The sequence below is a fragment of the Calliphora vicina genome, chromosome 1, assembly GCF_958450345.1.
Source record: "Calliphora vicina chromosome 1, idCalVici1.1, whole genome shotgun sequence".
Taxonomy (NCBI): domain Eukaryota; kingdom Metazoa; phylum Arthropoda; class Insecta; order Diptera; family Calliphoridae; genus Calliphora; species Calliphora vicina.
This window is the reverse complement of record NC_088780.1, coordinates 46,564,177-46,584,905: the sequence shown is the minus strand read 5'-3', so window position 1 is coordinate 46,584,905 and position 20,729 is coordinate 46,564,177. Positions and strand designations below refer to the sequence as shown.

General features: G+C 28.2%; 1 protein-coding gene across 1 annotated transcript; it reads right to left on the bottom strand.

Moving 5' to 3' along the window:
• Nucleotides 1-18,949: 18,949 nt before the first annotated feature.
• Nucleotides 18,950-20,248, bottom strand: RpS3 (ribosomal protein S3). The gene is made up of 2 exons (XM_065510901.1): nucleotides 20,090-20,248; nucleotides 18,950-19,797 (listed from the first exon to the last, which is right to left on the bottom strand). Exons 1-2 carry the CDS (start codon nucleotides 20,117-20,119, stop codon nucleotides 19,102-19,104), a joined length of 726 nt encoding a protein of 241 aa, XP_065366973.1. The 5' UTR covers nucleotides 20,120-20,248; the 3' UTR covers nucleotides 18,950-19,101.
• Between the last annotated feature and the right edge of the window lie 481 nt (nucleotides 20,249-20,729).

Genomic DNA, 20,729 nt, shown 5'->3' with positions numbered 1-20,729 from the left:
TAGAAAAAGAACTGTTTAAAAATAATGACTAAGTCCAAAGTTATATACATTTGAATTTAAAAATTTTAAAAAGCCGATTTTTCGCTAATTTTTTGGGAAAAAAGAACTGTTTTTCTTTTTAAGTTATCACAACAAATTTATAAGAGGATGTATAAGGAATTTATACTTTCTGAAAGCTAGGTTTTCACAAAATATTTTAAATGAAAAAAAATTTAAAATTGTTGTTACCCAAGGGACCAAAAAACACGTATTTTTTTTTTAAATTAAACTTTAGGGCAAAAATTCTCAAATCGCATATTCGATATCAAAATATAGTAACCGATTTTAGATGGCCCAATATGCTTTTAATTATTTCGTAAAGGGTTCCGATAACTCCGACCCTGGTATGGATATTATAGCCAAAAAACTAAAAATGTCCATTTTTTCAACAATTTTTTGGGAATTGTTTGATTGCTGATAATAAATTTCAAAATTCGTTTTTATTTTTCCATTTTGAATAGATAATTTTACATAACTGTGAAATTTCATTAAAAACTATTCTTAAATAACAATTTTATTTCAATTCGAAATATTTGTGTCTATGCAAAAATTCAATAAAAAACATTTTTTGTCATATTTTTCAATAAAGTATTCCATAAATTTTTAATTGTCAATAGTTATACATATTTTTGAAAAATAGACAAATAGCTTGAACGAAATTATATTATATCGCATCATAATATTTTTAATTCAATGTACAAATTTCAAAATAATCGAAAAAACCATCTCCTGTAAAATTTGTGTTTTGTCGCTTACGATAATTTGGCGCTAAGGGCTCGATATAGATCAAAAATCGTTTTTCATGGTTTTTTCCCATCTGTCTTTTTTTGATTTTAAGTAGGAACCGAACCGGGTCTATAGCACGTACATACATATATTGATGTATGAATCATGTATGTAAGTAATTTGGGGGCTACGGAAAGTTGAATTCAACATACAGACGGAATGACGGACATGGCTATACAGACTCCGCTATCTAGAATATATATACTTTGTGTGGTCGTAAATGAAAAATGAAGAAATTACAAACGGAATAACATACATACTAATATATAACCCAGCCACTCATGGTGAAGGGTAGAGTTTCCAAAAATCCGAAGAATTTTAAAACCGCGGTTTCGGTTTTAAATTTTCCGGTTTTGTGATAATTTTGTTAAATATTAAGTGTTATAGAAACAAATTCAGTTAATAATTGATAATATAAGAGGATAAAGGAAAATTGGTACTTTTTCTTTTAATGATACTTTTTTAACTTATTACATTAAAGTTGGCTAATATGCTTCTCAGTAAAGAAATAATCAAGAATAGGGTGCTCTACCAAAAATGGAGAACTAAACCTAACCAATTAGTAATTTTTCGTTCTTCGAATAGTACTTTTTGAATTTTCTATAATATTAAACCTAGAATCAGGAAATTACTTTGAAATTTCAAACTTAAAGGGGGTCCAAGCGTGAAAAATTTTTACTTTTTCTTCTAATGGTACTTTTTATTATATTAAATTATTTTACTTATATACAAAATAGTTGCCTGATATGCTTCTGAGTAAAGAAAGTATCAAGGATAGAAAGCTAAATGATATTGAGGTAGCAATATATTGGTATTGAGGTAACTAAGTATTAGTAATTTTCCATTCTTCAATAATTTATATTCGTGAGTGATTTTCGGAAGTGGGCCTTATATGGGAGCTATGACCAATTATGGACCGATCACCATAAATGTCTATATGAAAGTTATTTCTGTTGAATTTTGTGTATATACCAACATTTTTAAGTGATTTAAGCAAGTTAAAGTGATTTTCGGAAGCGAGTCTATATGGGAGCTATGACTAATTATGGACCGATCGTAACAAAATTTGGTGATATGAATTTTGTATATATAAAACTTATTTGGAGCGAAATTTGTGTAGATACATATATAAATTAAACATTTATGACCGATAAAGTCCAATTTCGAGAGGACATTTGTATGGGGGCTAGGTGAAATAATGGACCGATTTCAGCCAGTTTCAATAGGCTTCGTCCTTGGGCCGAAACATTTATATGTACCAAATTTTATCGAAATATCTTCAAAATTGCGACCTGTACTCTGCGCACAAGGTTTACATGGACAGCCAGCCAACCAGCCAGTCAGACGGACGGACATCGTTTAATCGACTCAGAAAGTGATTCTAAGTCGATCGGTATACTTTAAGGTGGTTGTTAGACCAATATTTATGGGCGTTACACACATCTGCACAAACGCATAATACCCTCCCCACTATGGTGGTGTAGGGTATAATAAATTTTCTTTATTGTAAGAGGAAAAAATAATAGATTTTGTGAAAAATAATGAAATTATATTTAATATGCGACATCCAAAATTAAAAAATAATTTCGTTTCTGTTTTATGACGCAACGCACCCAACTGAAACGAAAACAATTTAGAAACGAGACGGAAACGAACACCACCGTTTTTCAGATTCAGTTTTCGTTATCGGCGCCGATTACTGTGTATGCGGAAACCCAGCTTAAGCAGGAAATTAAACACACATGATCCTGACTGAGTTAGAATATATAAAATGGACTTACAGGCACTTTTTTCAACTAATAGTACTTTTTGAATATTTTATAACGATGGTCCTAGAAACACAAAATTAAGCATTTATGGTGTATTGAATGCGAATTCAAAAGGGATATTTAATGGTACTATTTCTTTATTGTATTAGTACTTTTGAATATTTTCATTCTTTGTTAACAGGTTTCCTTGCCTAGTCTGCAAAAGTTAGCCTGCTACATTCTTTAAAAAATTTAAAGAAAAGATTTTACATCGATTTGTTTTTAGAGAAATTGGATTTTCGGTTTTAGGCCTTGAAAGACCGTGGTTTCGGTTTCGATAAAAGCCGAACACGAAACTCTAGTGAAGAGTATAATAACAAAACAAAGTTTTAAAACCAAAAAAAATCAATAAAACAAAAACTACTTTAAGTTCATTTTAATAACATGTATGAACAAATTCATACTCAGAATTACACAATTTTGGGAATAAATTCAAATGTTCAATTCATACAATTTATGTACTTATAAATTGCGAAATCGATATAGCTATGACCGTCTGTAAGTTCAAATCAATATTCCGAAGTCACCAAACATCGGGTATGGTACCAAATTAGTCGGGAAAAATCAATTCATAAAAAGCAGAGGATTATAACCGCATAATATAAAAGAACCGATCAACGAAATTGAGAGATCCACAGTTAATTATTTATTGAATATAAATGACTAATTTCGGAACTATTAAACACGTTTGTTACAATAATTATCCAAGCCCACTATTTGTATTAAAATATTTCTCACTTTTAGCAACTTTCTCCAATATAGACGAACAAATTATTAATATATTTAAATTTTGCAAACATCAAAACAAAAAGCAATAACTAATTTTATTAATACTCATTTTAAAGCAATAAATTTCTTTTAATTATACATTTGTAACTTTTAATACAGGCACTAACTCCAACACTGTGATCATCCTCAACATCATCTTGATTCAAACATAAATAAATGTTGGTTTTTGTGCAAATGTTTGCTCGACAGCCTCAAATTTTTCCCTCACTTAAATACAGTATTTGACATAAGTATGCCTACATATGTACATAAATAGTTATTCTACACACAAACTGTTCATTTTCAGATTCATATAATAGCACAGTGAACAAATATGCGAACATACGACGGCATCATAATGTATCACAAAATACTGTGTTTTATGCGATTTTCGTGAGTTTAATGTATTTTGCATGATTTTCAAATGAAACTGACAGGTAACAATTTTTGGATTGTTTTCATTTTTTATAGTTTTCTTCCTAAGTTTACTACTTTTGTAGGTTGATGGTGAAAATTGAAAATGAAACATATGAATGGAAGTATAGGCGACCATATAGTAACGTACATCTATAATTATAATATCAAAATTAGTGTCAAAATAATAAAATTTCATAGATATATAAATAACAAGTAAAAAAGTATGGTCGGTCAAGCCCGACCATATAATACCCTACACTTAGTAAATGAGCAAACATTCGTGAGAGATTTTCGGAAAAATGAAATAAAAAAACAAGCAGAGTCATATTTGAAAAAGTTAGAAGTTCACCCAAACCCACTTGCACGAACATTAATGAGAAGTAATGAGAAAAATGAGAAGAAGAAGGAATCCAACAGACCTGCGCTGGTGATAGGATATATAAATTAAACATAATTTTTCGTCCAACTGTGGTGGGACATAAATAAAAATTAATATTTAGATTTAAGATTTGAACAAATTATTGATAGTTCACATTATTTTGTGAAGATACAATAAATAAAATATGAAATAAAACAAGTAAAAGTGCTATATTCGGCTATGCCGAATCTTATATACCCTTCACCTTTGTTGTGGATGCATCCTAAATTTATCAAGAACACAAAAAACAACAACAACGCCAAACGAAACAAAACACCAAAAGAAAAAACAAAATACACAAGCCAATGAAACCAACACACATCCAAACATACGTTTAATTGTATAAAAAACAACAACGCCAAAAGAAACAAAACACAAAAGAAAAACAAAATACGCAACGCATGCACATCCAAACATACGATTTGTTGCTTTTTTGTAAAAAAAACCAACACACAACCAAACAAACGGTTAGTTGTATAAAAAACAACAACAACGTCAAAAGAAACAAAACACAAAAAAAAAACAAAATACGCAAAGCTTGCACATCCAACCATACGTTTTGTTGTTTTTTTGTCAAAGCATGCAATACATTGTGTTTTTTGATGAAATTTTCAGAGGTTGTCTCGGATTTTTGCTCATATCTCCGTTATTTATGGACGGATTTTGCTGATTTTAAATAGCAAAATTCTCGAAAGTATGTCTGACAGAATTGTTGAAGATTTGGATCCCGGAGATATCTGGGGCCTTCAGAAAATTGATTTCAACAGACAGACAGACGGACAGACAGACAGACAGACAGACAGACAGACAGACAGACAGACAGACAGACAGACAGACAGACAGACAGACAGACAGACAGACAGACAGACAGACAGACGGACATGGCTTAATCGACTCCGCTATCTATAAGGATCCAGAATATATATACTTTATAGGGTCGGAAATGAAAAATGTAGAAATTACAAACGGAATGACAAACTTATATATACCCTTCTCACGAAGCTGAAGGGTATAAAAAAAAAAATTTCGGAAGTGGCCCTTATATGGGAGCTATGACCAATTATTGACCGTACACCATGAAATTAGGTGGTGTGATTTATGTCTATATGAAGGTTTATTTATGTTGAATTTTGTGTGTATACCAACATTTTTAAGAGATTTAAGCACGTTAAAGTGACCAACCAGCCAACCAACCAGCCAGACGGACGAACGGTCGATCGGTATACTTTATTATACCCTACAAAATTATGGTGGTGTAACGTATAATAAATAACTGATTTCTGCAAATGTTTATTTAATATTTAGGTCAATAGTATAATATTATATACTAGTTGACCTCCCCGGATTCGCCCGGTAGCATTTACTAATGTTAGTTCTTCAGGTTTCTCTAACCCGCATACTCATGCCTGTTCTTATTTATTTGCAAATAAAATATCTAAATTTGTACTGCATACTTCAAGGAGCTTTTTTATAACAGTTGAAAAAAATCCGAGTTTTACCCGAATATAAAAAAAATCAGCCAAATCGCTCCAGCGGTTCTCACGTGATGCCATTACATACATGGACCATTTAATTTTTATATATATAGATAAGATAAGAAGATAGATAGATGAGAGTAAATTCAATTCTTACTAATGACACAAAATGCATTTGTGAAAATTCTGAATTGGTGTAGGGTGAAAAAACTGCACACTTTGGCAACTAATTCTATGTTGTACTTACTAGATTGTTATTGTTTGTAATAGAGTTTTGTTTTTAAAGATTCACTAAATAAACAGGCTAATGAATTTTCTTGTAGAACTTTATTATAGGTATGTAATTGTTGTTTTCCATTTATTTACACAGCAAGGTAGACAAAATTCATTGAATTCTAAAACACATCTCACACTTATGCATACACATTTCTAAAGAGTTAAAAAAGTATTCCAACGTTTAGAAATAAAGTTTGTGGGACATTTTTAGTAATCGTATCAATATGAGGTCGTGTGAGGAACAGTGGCGTGTTAAATAGTTAATTTATTTAAATAATCCTAGGGGAAAGTAACTGTTATAAAACTAGTTACGCCTACTTAAGAATACCCCACAAGCAAAAGTCTAATGGGGTCAAATCGAACGATATCGGTGATCCGTTCACATCACTTGGTGTCCATATCATCCAAGTCAGACCAAAAGAAGTTTCGTAATCATCGAATTATTGCGCTCGTCGTTGACGGTGATGGCCTCGCCAACTGGCCAACGTCGTTCTCAAAGAAATATGGACAGATGAGTCCACCAGCGTCATTCACAAAAAACATTGACTTTTTTGTTTCAAACAGAACACTATTTTTTATAAACAATTTTATCACTTGCATCATGCTGTCCAACGGTATATCCGTCCATGGTTATTTGGCAAAACAAACAGAATAATTTACAGCGAATTCGGCAGATGTAGATTCAACAATATGGCGTAAAAGCTAATACCAAGGTGCATTTAATAAGGTGTCATCGGGAGCACAGCTGATTATAGAAATAGTAAGCGATAATGTCAAACTACACATATAAAAAATATTCGCCGGTACGCATTTATGTCAAATTCCATATCAAAAAAATTAGTGAATTCGCTTGTATTTATATCAATTCGCCACTGCTTTCACCTTGTTAAATACGCCTTGGCTAATACCTTGTAATTTGTCAGAGCCGGTAAAATCTTTTTCGTTCATTACTAGTGGCGCAGGAAAATACACGAGATCACAACATTGAATATTTTTAAAAAGACCTAAATCCTTGAAATGACGATTTGTAAATAAATTTAATCAAATTCTAAATGGCTTTCAAATTAAGGATTGTAAATCTTTCTGTTGACCCATATTTTTAACCTAATTTGTTATATTATTTCAGTTTTTATTAAACGCCCCTGGCTATTTTATAGCACATAGTAACAATTGTTATATTTATTTTGGTAAAACATTTTTCTCAAGATTTGTCTATTTCTGCTCTTTTGGAATGCTCACGTTTTTATTAGATTTTTGCTACAATTTTAGTGTTTTGTTACAACAAACCATTTTTTTACTTAATTTTTTATGTTGAACACCGACGATCGCTTTAAAATGTAAAACAATAACAACAGCAACTGCTATTGCAACAACAAACAGGTGCCTTTTAATGTTACGACGACACAAAAACAACAATAAGGAATTTCTCTTAAGAAACTAAAAACAACAACGAATAGTGTCAGAAACAGGATCTTTTTAAAATTAAGGTTATTTTATATTTGTGCAATTTTAAGGCTTAACACTTTCTACAATTTCATGATATTAGGAACAAACCAAAAATATTGTTACAAAATTACATTATCAATTTGAATTTAACGATCTGAAACGATCATGTTTATAAACATTTCTATCTGTAGAAACTTCTACTTATCAACAATGTTGATATCATGCTGTTATTAACAATGTTTATAAGTATGACAGCATTAACTATAAAGCAGCTCTAAATGATCATTGTTGAAATAGAACATTCTAGTATTTCCGTTACTTAGATTATTCATGAAACATCTGTGCTGTGTATATAAATAGTAACAGCGATGTTTCATCAATATTGGTGGACAATAACATACTTAAAAGTGTACCACAAAAAAACGTACGGCCTATTTATATATAAGATAATTTCCGAGTTATAGGCATTTCAAAATTGAAATTTTAAAATTTTGCCATACCTTGGTCCGCTTTTTTAAAAATATAGGTCGTACTTTTGGACCGAATGGACTTTTTTTTGTTAGTTAGACAATTAAATTACGAATAACATGCTAAAGATTTTAGAGGAATATCAATTATGGATCCAAAAATAAACGATTTTCAATTTAAATACTCTAAAAATAGTTTATTTTTGCTGTTTTTTGGACGAAAATGAGACTTATCTCTTTTTTTATTAAAAATAAACATTCTTTAAGAACATACTTATAACAATTTTATATTTTTCTGTAAGGTATCTTTACGGATAACATTTGGGTATAAAAAACATGTCCTATTTTTCGAATATGTCGCCCCTACGCCATTCGAAAAGTTGAAATTTAAAAAACGTTGAAAATTTAATTGAGTTCTGTTAATAAATAAAGATTTTATTACATATTGAGATTCTAAAACTAAAATTTATATCAAAATTTCAATAGGATTGCAAATATTAGGAACAATTTGATCCACATTTATTCCGAACTTTTTGTTTTGGTTTAGATAAGTTAATTTTTGGTCTTACAAAAAAAATTTCAAAACTATTTTTTTTTATGGATCGGGAAAATCTACTTCCGAAAATCACTCAAATACTCATGAATCTCTTGCCAAATCCAGCTAAAAAAAATGTCCCTCCTACGTTTAAAATACAAGGATTTTAAATAGGTTGAATTGGTAAATAGTTTTGGATAAAATTATATGAAAAACTTTGTTCGGATCACAATACGTAAGTATTTTGATCCCAACAACATTTAAATGCATGAATGTGAAATTTACCACTAATATTTTTTATTAATAGAAAATATACAAGATTCGTTCTTACTAATAATTATAAACATCACATACCATAACACCCTTTTAATACTAAACTTAATGTCTAACGGAATGCTCATAAAGTAATGAATCCTCTTGTAGCAACCAATTTAGATTTATGACTATGTTCCATCGATATTTGATGCGTGATCTTGTAGCATGTACTAACCAATAGCAACTGCAACAAAACCCAAATATCGTAATTGCTTGTGTTAAAAAAAAACTTAATAAATGATTGCTCCTCTTTGGTTTAATACAAAGTATGAAAAATTGCATTTGTTTTTTGGAAAGATTTTATATTTTAGTATTTTTTTAACAGAAGTGAAACTTATAGTCAATTTAAAGTAGAGAAAACTAAAATACCTAAAAATTCAAATCACAATACTGATTAATGTATATTTAGTGGGGGGAAATCATACGTCCTTGCATTATGGCAATTTTAATTAAAGAATGTATCGAGTTAGTTTTAAAAAAAATCACTTCCAGGATGTAATTAATTGTGGTTATCCATTTCTTTCGCGTATGTGCTTATAAAAATTTTTCTATATATACATATTGTTACGAAATTGTACTTGAATTCAAATATAACGATTTTAATATTTAAAAGTAGCATAATGCTTTCAAATAACAGTGCTGTAATAGCAAACTGTAACATATCTGTGGGCATTATTAAATAAAAGCTGTCAGTTGATTTGATCGTAAGTTGGCAACGCTGTATTCGAATTCGAATATTCAGTTAAAGAACATTGTAGAAAGTACACCACAGATGGCGTATGTATTAGTAAGATCTAGAATATTCGAATTTTGACAGTTAAAGAACAATCTAGAGTACAGATGGCAGTGTTATAAATAGTGGCAGAGGTTCCAGTCGTGAGTGAGTTTATCAGAGACGCTTTTCGAATAAACATCAACTGAGTGCCTTAAAGTGTGTTGTGTTTTTCAAGTAAATTCGTGTACATCATAGCTGTAACTTGTGAATAAAATACAAAATATAAATATTTTTTATATTATTTTAGTTTTTGTTTCCAATTATAAATATTTATATTCCAAATTATTTATTAGTTAAATAAAGTATTTGTCTAATTTATTAATAATATTTACAGTTAAATTTATCCATATTTATATCTTTTAAAACCAAATAAATTATAAATATAATCATTTTATATTAGTTTAATTAAATTATATTGATATTTTTTTAGAAAATAGTAAAAGTTTATATATTCAAATAAAACAAAGTTGAATAAAATTTAAATTTATTTTATTTAGATACAAAAAAAATCAACTAATTTCTTTGGAATATTTATTCAAACAAAACACAAAAAACTAAAATTATTCAAACAAAAAATGATTGAATAGAAATAATTCTAATAAAACTTTAGAAATATTTTTATTTCTCACAAATTTGAAACAAATAAATTTATTTTTCCAAAAATTACTGAATAGAAATAATTCTAATAAATGTTAAAGAATATTTTTATTTCACAATAATACTGATGTAAAATGTCTTCTGATTGCATTCTGAGTTGAAAAACGAATTACAAATTTTTTTTCAGACCCTAATTCTCTGATATCTAATATTCTATTTTTAAAAACTACTACTTAATCATTGATTATCACTAAAATATGAACACAGATTTATGGTTTCAATTGGAGGTTTATTATTAATTTAAATTGTGAAGAACAAAATTCTTGAATTATTTTTGAAAACTGTTTTTAAAGTAACTAGTTGTTCAAAATGATCGTCTGACATGGCATTTCTCCTAGGGCTATTTATCGTTGAATTATTTTTGAGCATTGTTTTTATTTTTTCATAGCAAACGAAGGATGTTTTTCATAATCATCGGATGAAAAATCTTCATCGTCCGAGCTCATTTTCACACACAAAAATATTTTTTTATAAAATTTTTCAAAAATTTGTTGTTAAAATATTTGACTTTATTTTCACAAATAAAATTATTCAAAGAAAATTTCTATGAATAAAAGTATTCTAAATTTTTTTGTTGAATATTTAAATATTTTTCTTTTTTTTGGAGAAATAAAATTATTCAAAGAAAATTGCTTTGAATAAAATCCATCAACAAATTTTCGAATAAGTAAAATAACATTTCATTTATAACTATTTGAATAAACTAAATTAATATTTAATTTTGACTATAAAAATATAAATTGAAAATAATTACATATTTTCATATTGATTAAAATATTTTAAAATCTATTCATTATATATTGAATAAAATACAACTTATTGTTACTAAAATACAAATAATATTAGTATAATTTTATGAATGTTTATTCAAAACTTTTAAGTATAATTTATTTAATATCGTATTCTATTTAAATCAAATAATATTTATTGCTTTATATTATAAATATATATATATTAATTAGTATCCTATTTTGAATAATATAGAATGATTTCAATACAAATTTATTTTTTCAAATATAACTAAAATTCAAAAATAATCGAGTTTTTGGAAATATTTTGAATAAAAATATTCACAATTTACAGCTATGGTGTACATTATAAATTGTGTCTGTATTTCTGCGAATTTACAAACGTGTATAAAAAACATTGAGTGACTATTTAATTCTGTTGTTGTACATTTGAATAAATAAAGAGTTGTTACCATTTTCAAACTACTAAACGGCTTTTATTTGCAATCAAAAGTATCCGGTTTATTTAAAGGAAATAAACCAAACGTTTTGAAAAGGTTAAAACGTAACAATATAAAGAAACTTTCATTACACCTACCGTTTCGTAAATAACTACAATTACCGTCTCTTCTAATTATATTTCAGAAAATTCCAATTATATTTCAGAATTTTCCATTTATATTTCAGAAATTGCTAATTGTATTTTAGAAATTTCCAATTGTATTTCAAAATTTTCCAATTGTATTTCAGAAATTTCCATTTGCATTTCAGAATTTTTAATTTACACTTAAAAAGTTTCTAAATGTATTTCAGAATTTTCCAATTGTATTTCAGAAATTTCCATTTGTATTTCAGAAAAGTCTAATAGCAATGCCAATGGAAATTTCTGAAATACAATTGGAATATTCTGAAATACAATTAGAAACTTTTTAAGTATAAATTAAAAATTCTGAAATACAAATGAAAATTTCTGAAATACAATTGAAAAATTCTGAAATACAATTAGAAAATTCTGAAATACAATTCGAAAGTTCTGAAATATAAATGGAAACTTCTGAAATATAATTGGAATATTCTGAAATATAATTAGAAAATTCTGAAATATAATTAGAAATGTCTGAAATATAATTGGAATTTTCTGAAATATAATTAGATATTTCTGAAATTCAATTGGAAGTTTCTAAAATACAATTAGACACATCTGAAATACAATTGGAAATGGTGTAAAAAAAATTTAAATTAAAAAATGTTGCTTTCCATAAATGAGTTCTTATGAAATTTTATATTTTTTAAGACCATAATTAATGAAATTTTTAAAATAGAAAACAAACTAAAAAGTATTGCAAAAACAGTGGAAACTTTTATTAGATATCCCTTCTTTTTTATTACAGCATCCCAGTGACGATGCATTGAACCAATTAAAGATTCAATCATCTTCTAAGAATTATTTTGCCATTACCTAATACCGCATCTGATAAAGCTTTTTTCAATGTATAATTTTTAGTCCGTAGTTTGTGATCTACAATTCCCCATAGGTTCTCTAAAGGATTGAGATCTAGCGATTGGACAGGCTACTTTAAAACACGAACCTCATTGGATTGTATCCACTCGCTTACAATCATAGGTGATTTTTGGGATCTCTAAACTAGGGACATATTTTACTCAGTATATACATCGTTAAAAATGGATCTATATCCTATTGCACTGTTATGAATTTCTTTGAAAAACAGACCCACCCCAAAATATTGGGGTCCAGTCTCGTTACCTTCTGAGGTTTTACCAATGTTCTCCCAAAACAGCCTCTTAAATTGTATTTGGATTCATAAGAAAAGAGAATAGTATTCTAGTTCTGTCTCGACCAGTTTAAAGGCTCTTAGCTAATTTTATACGAGTATTACGGTTTTTTAGAAACAAGAGGTTACTTCGCAGTTTGATAGCACTCAATATCGGCATCATTTGTAAGCGACTTACAGTTCGAGAACTAATTTCGTATTTTAAATTATTGATGATAACCTCTCTTTTGCTATTAAATAACTTTGTCTGGGTGTAGTTTTACGGTGACTTTCGGGCAAATGTTCTGTTTGTTTATTATTTTTGAAACTGCTAATTTATTAATTGAATAGTTTTTTCTTCAATCCAACATTAAAATCGTTTATTATTAACCATTTTTACTAACTTCTTAATAAACTTATTGTGCCGAAACAATTACAAAAATTAAACTGAAATTACGTTGTAATATAGTTTTCGAAAAAGTTTCCATTGTATTGTCACTCACTTTATCACCAATTCCATGTTCCTGCCTAAACAATTAATACCTTTCAATCACTGTGCTTAAGGACAACAAAATAAGAGTAACTAAAAACATAAAATTAAATGCTTGTAAATATGATTCTCCATAGTACCTTTCATTCATTAATTGCATTTACATTTCCTTTGTGATCTTGCTGAATATGTGGGTCATTCCGGATTACCCCACAAAATACCAAAAAAAAAATATAAATAAACAAAAAATAAACTTGTCAAAGTGTTTTTTAAAGAACACATAAACAATTTCTTTGCATTTTTTTTTTTTTTTTTGAAAAATAATCTTTCTTATTTTTAGTAACCAGACATGATTGTACACATTCACAAAACATGGCCGGTAACCTAAGATGACATCCAAATCAAGTATTGTATTGAACGCTACGTAATTGTAATTTAACAAGAAAATAACTTAAATATTGTTGGTTGGTGTTGCTTCTTGCTGCACATTCATTCATTTGTTTCCTCGTTCGTTTGTCATGTTTTATGTAGATGATGATAATCAGTGAATGTTTAACAAGTTCCTTAATAAAAAAAGGGATTATGTTGTATTCACTCAAAGATAAAAAAGACAAAATTATATTATAAAATTGGTGTTAAAATTCCTTTTGTTAGTACATTTGCAATACAATTAAGGAGATCACAGTTTATGTTAACTTCATTTATAATAAAATTTTAAATGCATATTTAAGGGAGTATGTTTAATGCGATCTACACTAACGTAGGTGGTATTGACTTCGTAATTTCAAGAAAATGTAGAAACGGTATGCGTTACTATGAATAAAGGTCATTATAAAAATTTAACTTAATAACGTTGCTGAACGAACAAGGATTCGTTTTTACATTTACTCCATGAATATAGCTAATATTTGAATACAGGTGTTACATACAAAATGATACATTCAGTATTACTTGTATTAATAGAAAAACTACGCCTTGAGGTATGCTAACTTTTTGTAGTTTCCATTTAACTCGCTATGTTTTCAGACAATTTTACATATTTAAACCTTTTTTTTACAAAATGTTTTTACATTTTTTATATCATATAATTTGAAAGATATTTAAGATATGTATTCGCAAATATCTTCGGCAATAGTTAACAAAAAAGTTTCTAAAAATATTACCTAATTTCTAACAAACTCCCACTAATATGTAAAGAGTTTTTTTGTAATATCTCGAAGCGTCTAGTCGTGTTTAGGAAAAATGACAAAATTTTGACAAATCCCAGTAAGCACCAAAGCCCCAAAAATTAAAGCACTTGAACATTTTGTTGGAATTTGATTTGAATGCAAATGTAATTATACTTTAGACATGAAAAATATTTGAAAATTTATTTATTTTTCAAACAAAAAACATATGGCTTAAATTTATGTTTCCTTTTTACTGGAGAATGCTATTGAAATAAAGTGTAATACAACTGTAATTCAATTGTTTGACTATAATTCAAGGCACATGCTTTCAACTTGAATTCCAGTAAAAATGCTTATTGGGATTGTTAATTGTTTTAAATTTTTCTCAAAGATTTTTAAAAAAAGTAAATATTTGTACATATTTGATAAGTAATAACATTAGTAATAATCAACTCTTAAATCGATATAGACGAGCACCCAACTTCAAGCAATGGTCGGAAATACAAACTGAATTCAAAGTTCAGCATTAAAAAACAAAAAAATCACATGGAGTTTTTCCAATTTATTTATTATAATTTATCTGTATTTTAATTGTTACCCGCCCGATGAAAATTTTGGAAAGGGGAGTAGATATTTTATATATTTTTATTAATGTTTCTCTATCCTTACCTTCTATGTATTTATGCAATGGTCAGTTCTATTCTAGATTCACAGCACACAGTGATTTAGAAATATTGGAGATATCTTAATGAATTTATACACAGTCAGAGGTGTGTTTGAATTAATTTGTATTTATATAGGTTCGTAGTTGAAATTGTGATTCATAGAAAACACACTTTTCATATTCAGGTTCTAATCAGTGATGTACAATTCTTAAACTAAATATTTGGTTGAGCTTGATGTTAAAAGCTTTATGCCATATCCCTTGGCAATATATGAAATATAATCCCCACATATTTTTTGTTATTTTGCTATAATTTTATTCAATCTTTCTACTTCTATATCAACAACTCAAAATAAAAATTCAATACAGAAATTAAAATTAATTTCTTTGTTTTAAATTAAAACAAATTACCTAAAATATGTATAATTTTTCATAAAATTTTCTAAACAAAAGATAACTCGATTAAAAATATTATTCCTTGATATTGCATAAGTATATTACAATGAAAATAACACTTACATAGATGCCCCTCTAAAATTGGTCATCGCAGGTCTAAACAATTTTAAAACAACCACCAAAAATATATTTATTATCTCAATGTCAATAAATTTTGTATTTAGATTGTTCATTTGAAAGTTCAAAAATTATTTTTTTTAATTTTTGACGGACTTCTTTTTGGTTCTTTTGCTGTGACAGATCTACCTATGATCAGAAATTGTTATAACTTTACCCTTCAAGAGACCCAAAAATCTTGTCTTCTCTTGAAATTTTTAACGTTTATTAATTATATGAAGAAAAATACCTCATAAAAATATTTCGTCACCTCAATAAAACAATAGTGTATAAGCATATCGTTACCTAAAATGCAAAATAACGTAACATCATTTCAAAAATGTTTAAAGTGATAGGCAAAAAACCATTGCAAAATGAGAAGTATCTCTGATATAAACTTTATTTCTCATATTTAATCTTTCCATTCAATTCTACCCATTTCTAAATAAAGATTTTGTTTTTTTTTATTATTTTTAAAGTTATTCATCATTATCTACATTCGATTTTGGCATTTTTGTTGTTACGTTGTTTTGCATTTTAGGTGACGATATTTATTATTTTTTTTTTATTGCATAATAAGAATATATGTACATAACTGATTCTATGTGGTCAAAATTTGGTGAAATTCTACTTCCACAAAGTGGGTCAAAAGATCAATTGAAATATTGCTTTTGTTCTAGATGTCCACTAACTAGAGTTTTTCTTTTCCCAGGGAAATCGGGATTCATTTTGAAATTTCCCGGGATCACGGGAATTCCCGCCTAGAACAAATTATTCAATTTTGTAGACTTCGTTAAAATCTAACAAATGCCTTTGGTTTTAAAATTTAATTGGATACAAATAAAAAAATCCAGTAAAAATTTAATATAAAGAGATAAACTGACACGATTTTTGGTTATACACAAACATGTCGTCACCATTTGTATCGGAATGGCTTCAATTTCCATTTATTTAAATTTTGTAGACTTCGTTATGTTCGTAGATGTTAATTAAAACTGGAAGAAAATCCAATAATATTAAACAAAATTCAATTCCACGGAAGATGGTTTTATTACAAAAATTATTATTACTCTTTGTGAAAAAGCAAAATACTAAAAGAATTCCATTTTCGATCGGATAGAATTTTGTGACTGCCGGGAGTATTTTGAATAATGAACTTGTTATTGGTCTATTTGGGTTTAATCTTTTTTCTTGTATGAATATTCTGCATTTTTTTTTGAGCTTTAAGCATTTTTTAGAGAAAATCAAGTTCAAAAAAATCACATAAAACTAAGGAAAATAATTCCCGGGAATTCTCGTACTATTTTCAGGGATTTCGGGATTGAAAATTTTGCTGAATACCCGGGATTTCTCGTCCCGGACTCTACTACTAACACAAAACTTTTAAATTCAATTATTTCGAAATGGCAAACAAAATTATACACTATTGTTTTATTAAGGGGACGATTTATGTTTTATGTTAATAAAAATTGTATAAATAAGTTTATAGTCCTTGTAACAGTCCAAATATTTTGTAATCATAATCCAACAACTATTTTATTGCACCTAGCCCACATACAAAAAATGTCCTTCCGTAATTGAGCAGATTTACAATATTAAAAAATTATAAATTCCACAATTAAAGCGTAAATCACTTTACCAAATTCTGTGAGAATCGTTATATTAAACAAACAATAAATTCTTTAAAATGTTGTTATTTTTGACAAATTTATATTACCATATTAACAAAAGAATTACTTCTTACGTTTAGTTTCAAAATAAGGTTTGAAACATGGTACAATCAGTTACCAGGTACAATTATTAGAGAGAGTTTTCATTATTCAACCCTAAAACGTCAAACTATGTGTTTAATTACTTACCTTTTTTCAATTTGTTACCACGATATTTTATACATTTTTAACGTTTTAATTGAAATTAGTACACATTTATTTAATAAAATATAGTTTTTCTTCAATTATTAATGAATTTATGGTTGAAATTGAATTTTTTCGTAAAAAAAATTTAAATTCAATTATTTTTTTTTGGCATTTCCTTTTTATATTTTTTAATTTTCTTTTGTTTGACGTTATAGGGAATGTATAATTGAGAGCATACTTTCTAATAATTGTACCTTGCTAATTCTACAATGGTTTGAAATAATTAATTGTGAAATTTCTAAAATCATCTCCTAACAATTAAATTAAAATAAACGTTACGAATTAATTATTAGTACTTATTAATTCGTTAGTAAATTAAATAAATTTACTGAAGTCTTTCAGTTTATTCATTTAAGCTAATGAAATAATCATTAGCTTAATGTGCAAACGTGATAAGTCAACTATTTATGAAAATGCTGATTTTGATACTAAACGCTAGAATAAGTAAAAATAAACTGTTTGCCTAAACAAATTTTACAATTAAGTATTTCAGTTTTTCTCGTTGTTATGCTGTGGTATGCAATCGTGCTAACTCCTTCTTGTGATATGCAAACATCCTTTCTTTGTCAAAATTGGAAAATTATTGTATCAGTCAAATGGAATTAAATATAACTACGTGATTAAATATATAGTAGCGTGAAACTTGTTTTAATTATTGGTTTATTCATTTAATTTCAACCAAAAAACGTAAATCATAAATTTTTAATGAAATATTCATTATCATTTTGAAAATTATTATCATCTCGACATACATACATATAAAAATAAAGAAAAATTATTATTATAAAATGTGCTAAGTGCGCTAAAAAACAAAATAAATAATAGAAAATGTACTGAGTCCCAAAAAAAGGACTTAGTCGAATGATTTATAATCAGCCCAATTATGAATCAAAATTCCCCGGGAGATTTTTACTTTACCTTTTCTTATTTTTAACATTGAAAAGTGAATGAATTCTTTGCTTTTTAGATAAAAGCTTTTGAATTAGGCTAAAGTACTAGTGGTATTTGAGAATGATTTTATGAAATGAATTGCTGATATTTTTAAATTCTTTAATACGGATTTAACACAAATTCGACAGACGAAAGGCTATTGACGATCTTTTTCGCAATCTGAGTACCAAAACGTAAACAATGATCTTTCAGTCAGTTTCAAAAAATCTCAAATGGGTAAACAAAATTTTTAGTTTCAAAACAGATTCCTTTCAGTTCCTTTGAAATGAAAAGCAGTTTGTAACAAACAACGCCACGTTTGAAAAAAATATGCTATAGTATTACCCAGATGTAATTGAGTCAAATCGCAAAAAAAAAACTAAATAAAATAAAAGCTTAACAATAATTACTTTCATACGATAGGAGTGTTTATAAATTTAGATAACCAAGCATTGTACTATAAATTCCGACAATCATCAGTGTAATCAAAACATTAGTTAAATAAAAAAAAATAAAGTCCTATAATAAAGAAAACTTTTTAGAATTTGTTTTTAAATAAATTTTACATTTATTTCTATTTTGAATTCACATTCAAAATATAAGTTGTCTTATAAAAAAAAACAATACATGACCCTCACATACGCTTGTGATTCTTATAAAGAATTGTTGAATTAAAGTATTAAATAAACACTGCTACTTTAGATTTCAGCTGCTTCATCATAGATGGGCACAACAGCGGGCATTTTGTATTCTGTTTCAGGAGTTTCATAGATTTTCTCATCTTTGGGTTCAACAACAGATACATTGTCGGGCAATGGCTTCTTGGGGCCAATCTTGTTCTTAGGATCGTAGGGCAACATAATCTTGACCTTGATACCCAACACACCTTGACGCAATAAAACGTGACGGGTGGCAGATTCAACGTAATCGTTGACGGGATCACCAGAGTGGATCATGAGACCATCAACGAATTTCATGGATTTAGCACGTTGACCACGCAATTTGCCGGATACAACGACTTCGCAACCCTTGGCACCAGATTCCATGATGAAACGCAAGACACCATAGCAGGCACGACGGACAGCCAAACCTCCGGTCAACTTGTAACGGAGAGACTCAGCTTGAGCGATGGCGCACAAACCACGGGTGGCGACCTTTTCGGCGTACAATTCAATACGGCCAGCTTCGAAGTTGAAACGCTTTTGAACCATAGCGGTCAATTCACGAATGCGGCGACCCTTTTCACCCAAAACCTGTTGGGTCTTGGTGGCCATGATGATGATTTCAGTACGGGCGGGGGTTACACGTACTTCAACACCGGAGTAACCATCCTCGGCGAGTTCACGAGTCAAGAACTCGTTCAATTCAGCCTTGAACATGCCATCGGCAACAAACTAAAACAAAAAAACAAACACACATCATTAAAAACGTTATCACTCATAGTTAAATTATTAAAAAGAATCACTAATTTCAATCTGTATACATTTATTTTATTTATCTGTAGCCACCTCCTACAAGTTGACGAGCCAACAAAATTTGACACTTGCACATTTTGAGGTTAGTTTAAGATTTTCAATGTTTTTGTGGAATTTTAACACTTTTCACATTAAATTTTTACACATTTTAACATGCCATTACAAATACCGTAAATTATATATAATTTAAAGGCTTTTTTTGTAAAATTACCTTGCGTTTTTTGGAAATTGTGAGGCTCATGTTTATTTCATACGACTCGCAGAGAACGTGGTCAGAAAAAGAAAGAAAGAGCAATATGGCGGCCAAACGTCATCGTAAAAAGTGTGACCAAGTTATTTTTTATTAAGTTATCGATTTCAGTGATACCAATCGAATAATCATTTATATTCAACACGATTACTTTTTTTTTGGCGTTCTCCCCAGACTGCAGTGTTGTATTTTACATTAGTTGGAAAGTTTAATGATGGTTGTATTTTTTGATATAAACAAATAAGAAGAGTACTACCAAACAAATACAACAAGCTAATTAGAAAAATAAATATTATATATAATTTTTTGATGGCTCTTATTTTTTAACTATTAAAAATCGTAATATTTGTATTAATAATTGGTATAAATCAAGATCAGCGAAACAGCTTGCATTTTTATAATTTCTTTGGTGTTGATAGCTCTCATAATTATAAGCACAAAAACGTTAATATTTTTCCCTGCTCTCTCTTAGTTTAAGAGTTATATGAATTTAAAGTCAATACATATAATAGTACATTTCTCATATATTTGGAAAACAAACTGATCGTTATGGGTATCATTGAATAGTGCTTCACAATACCTTTAATATGATATATAATAT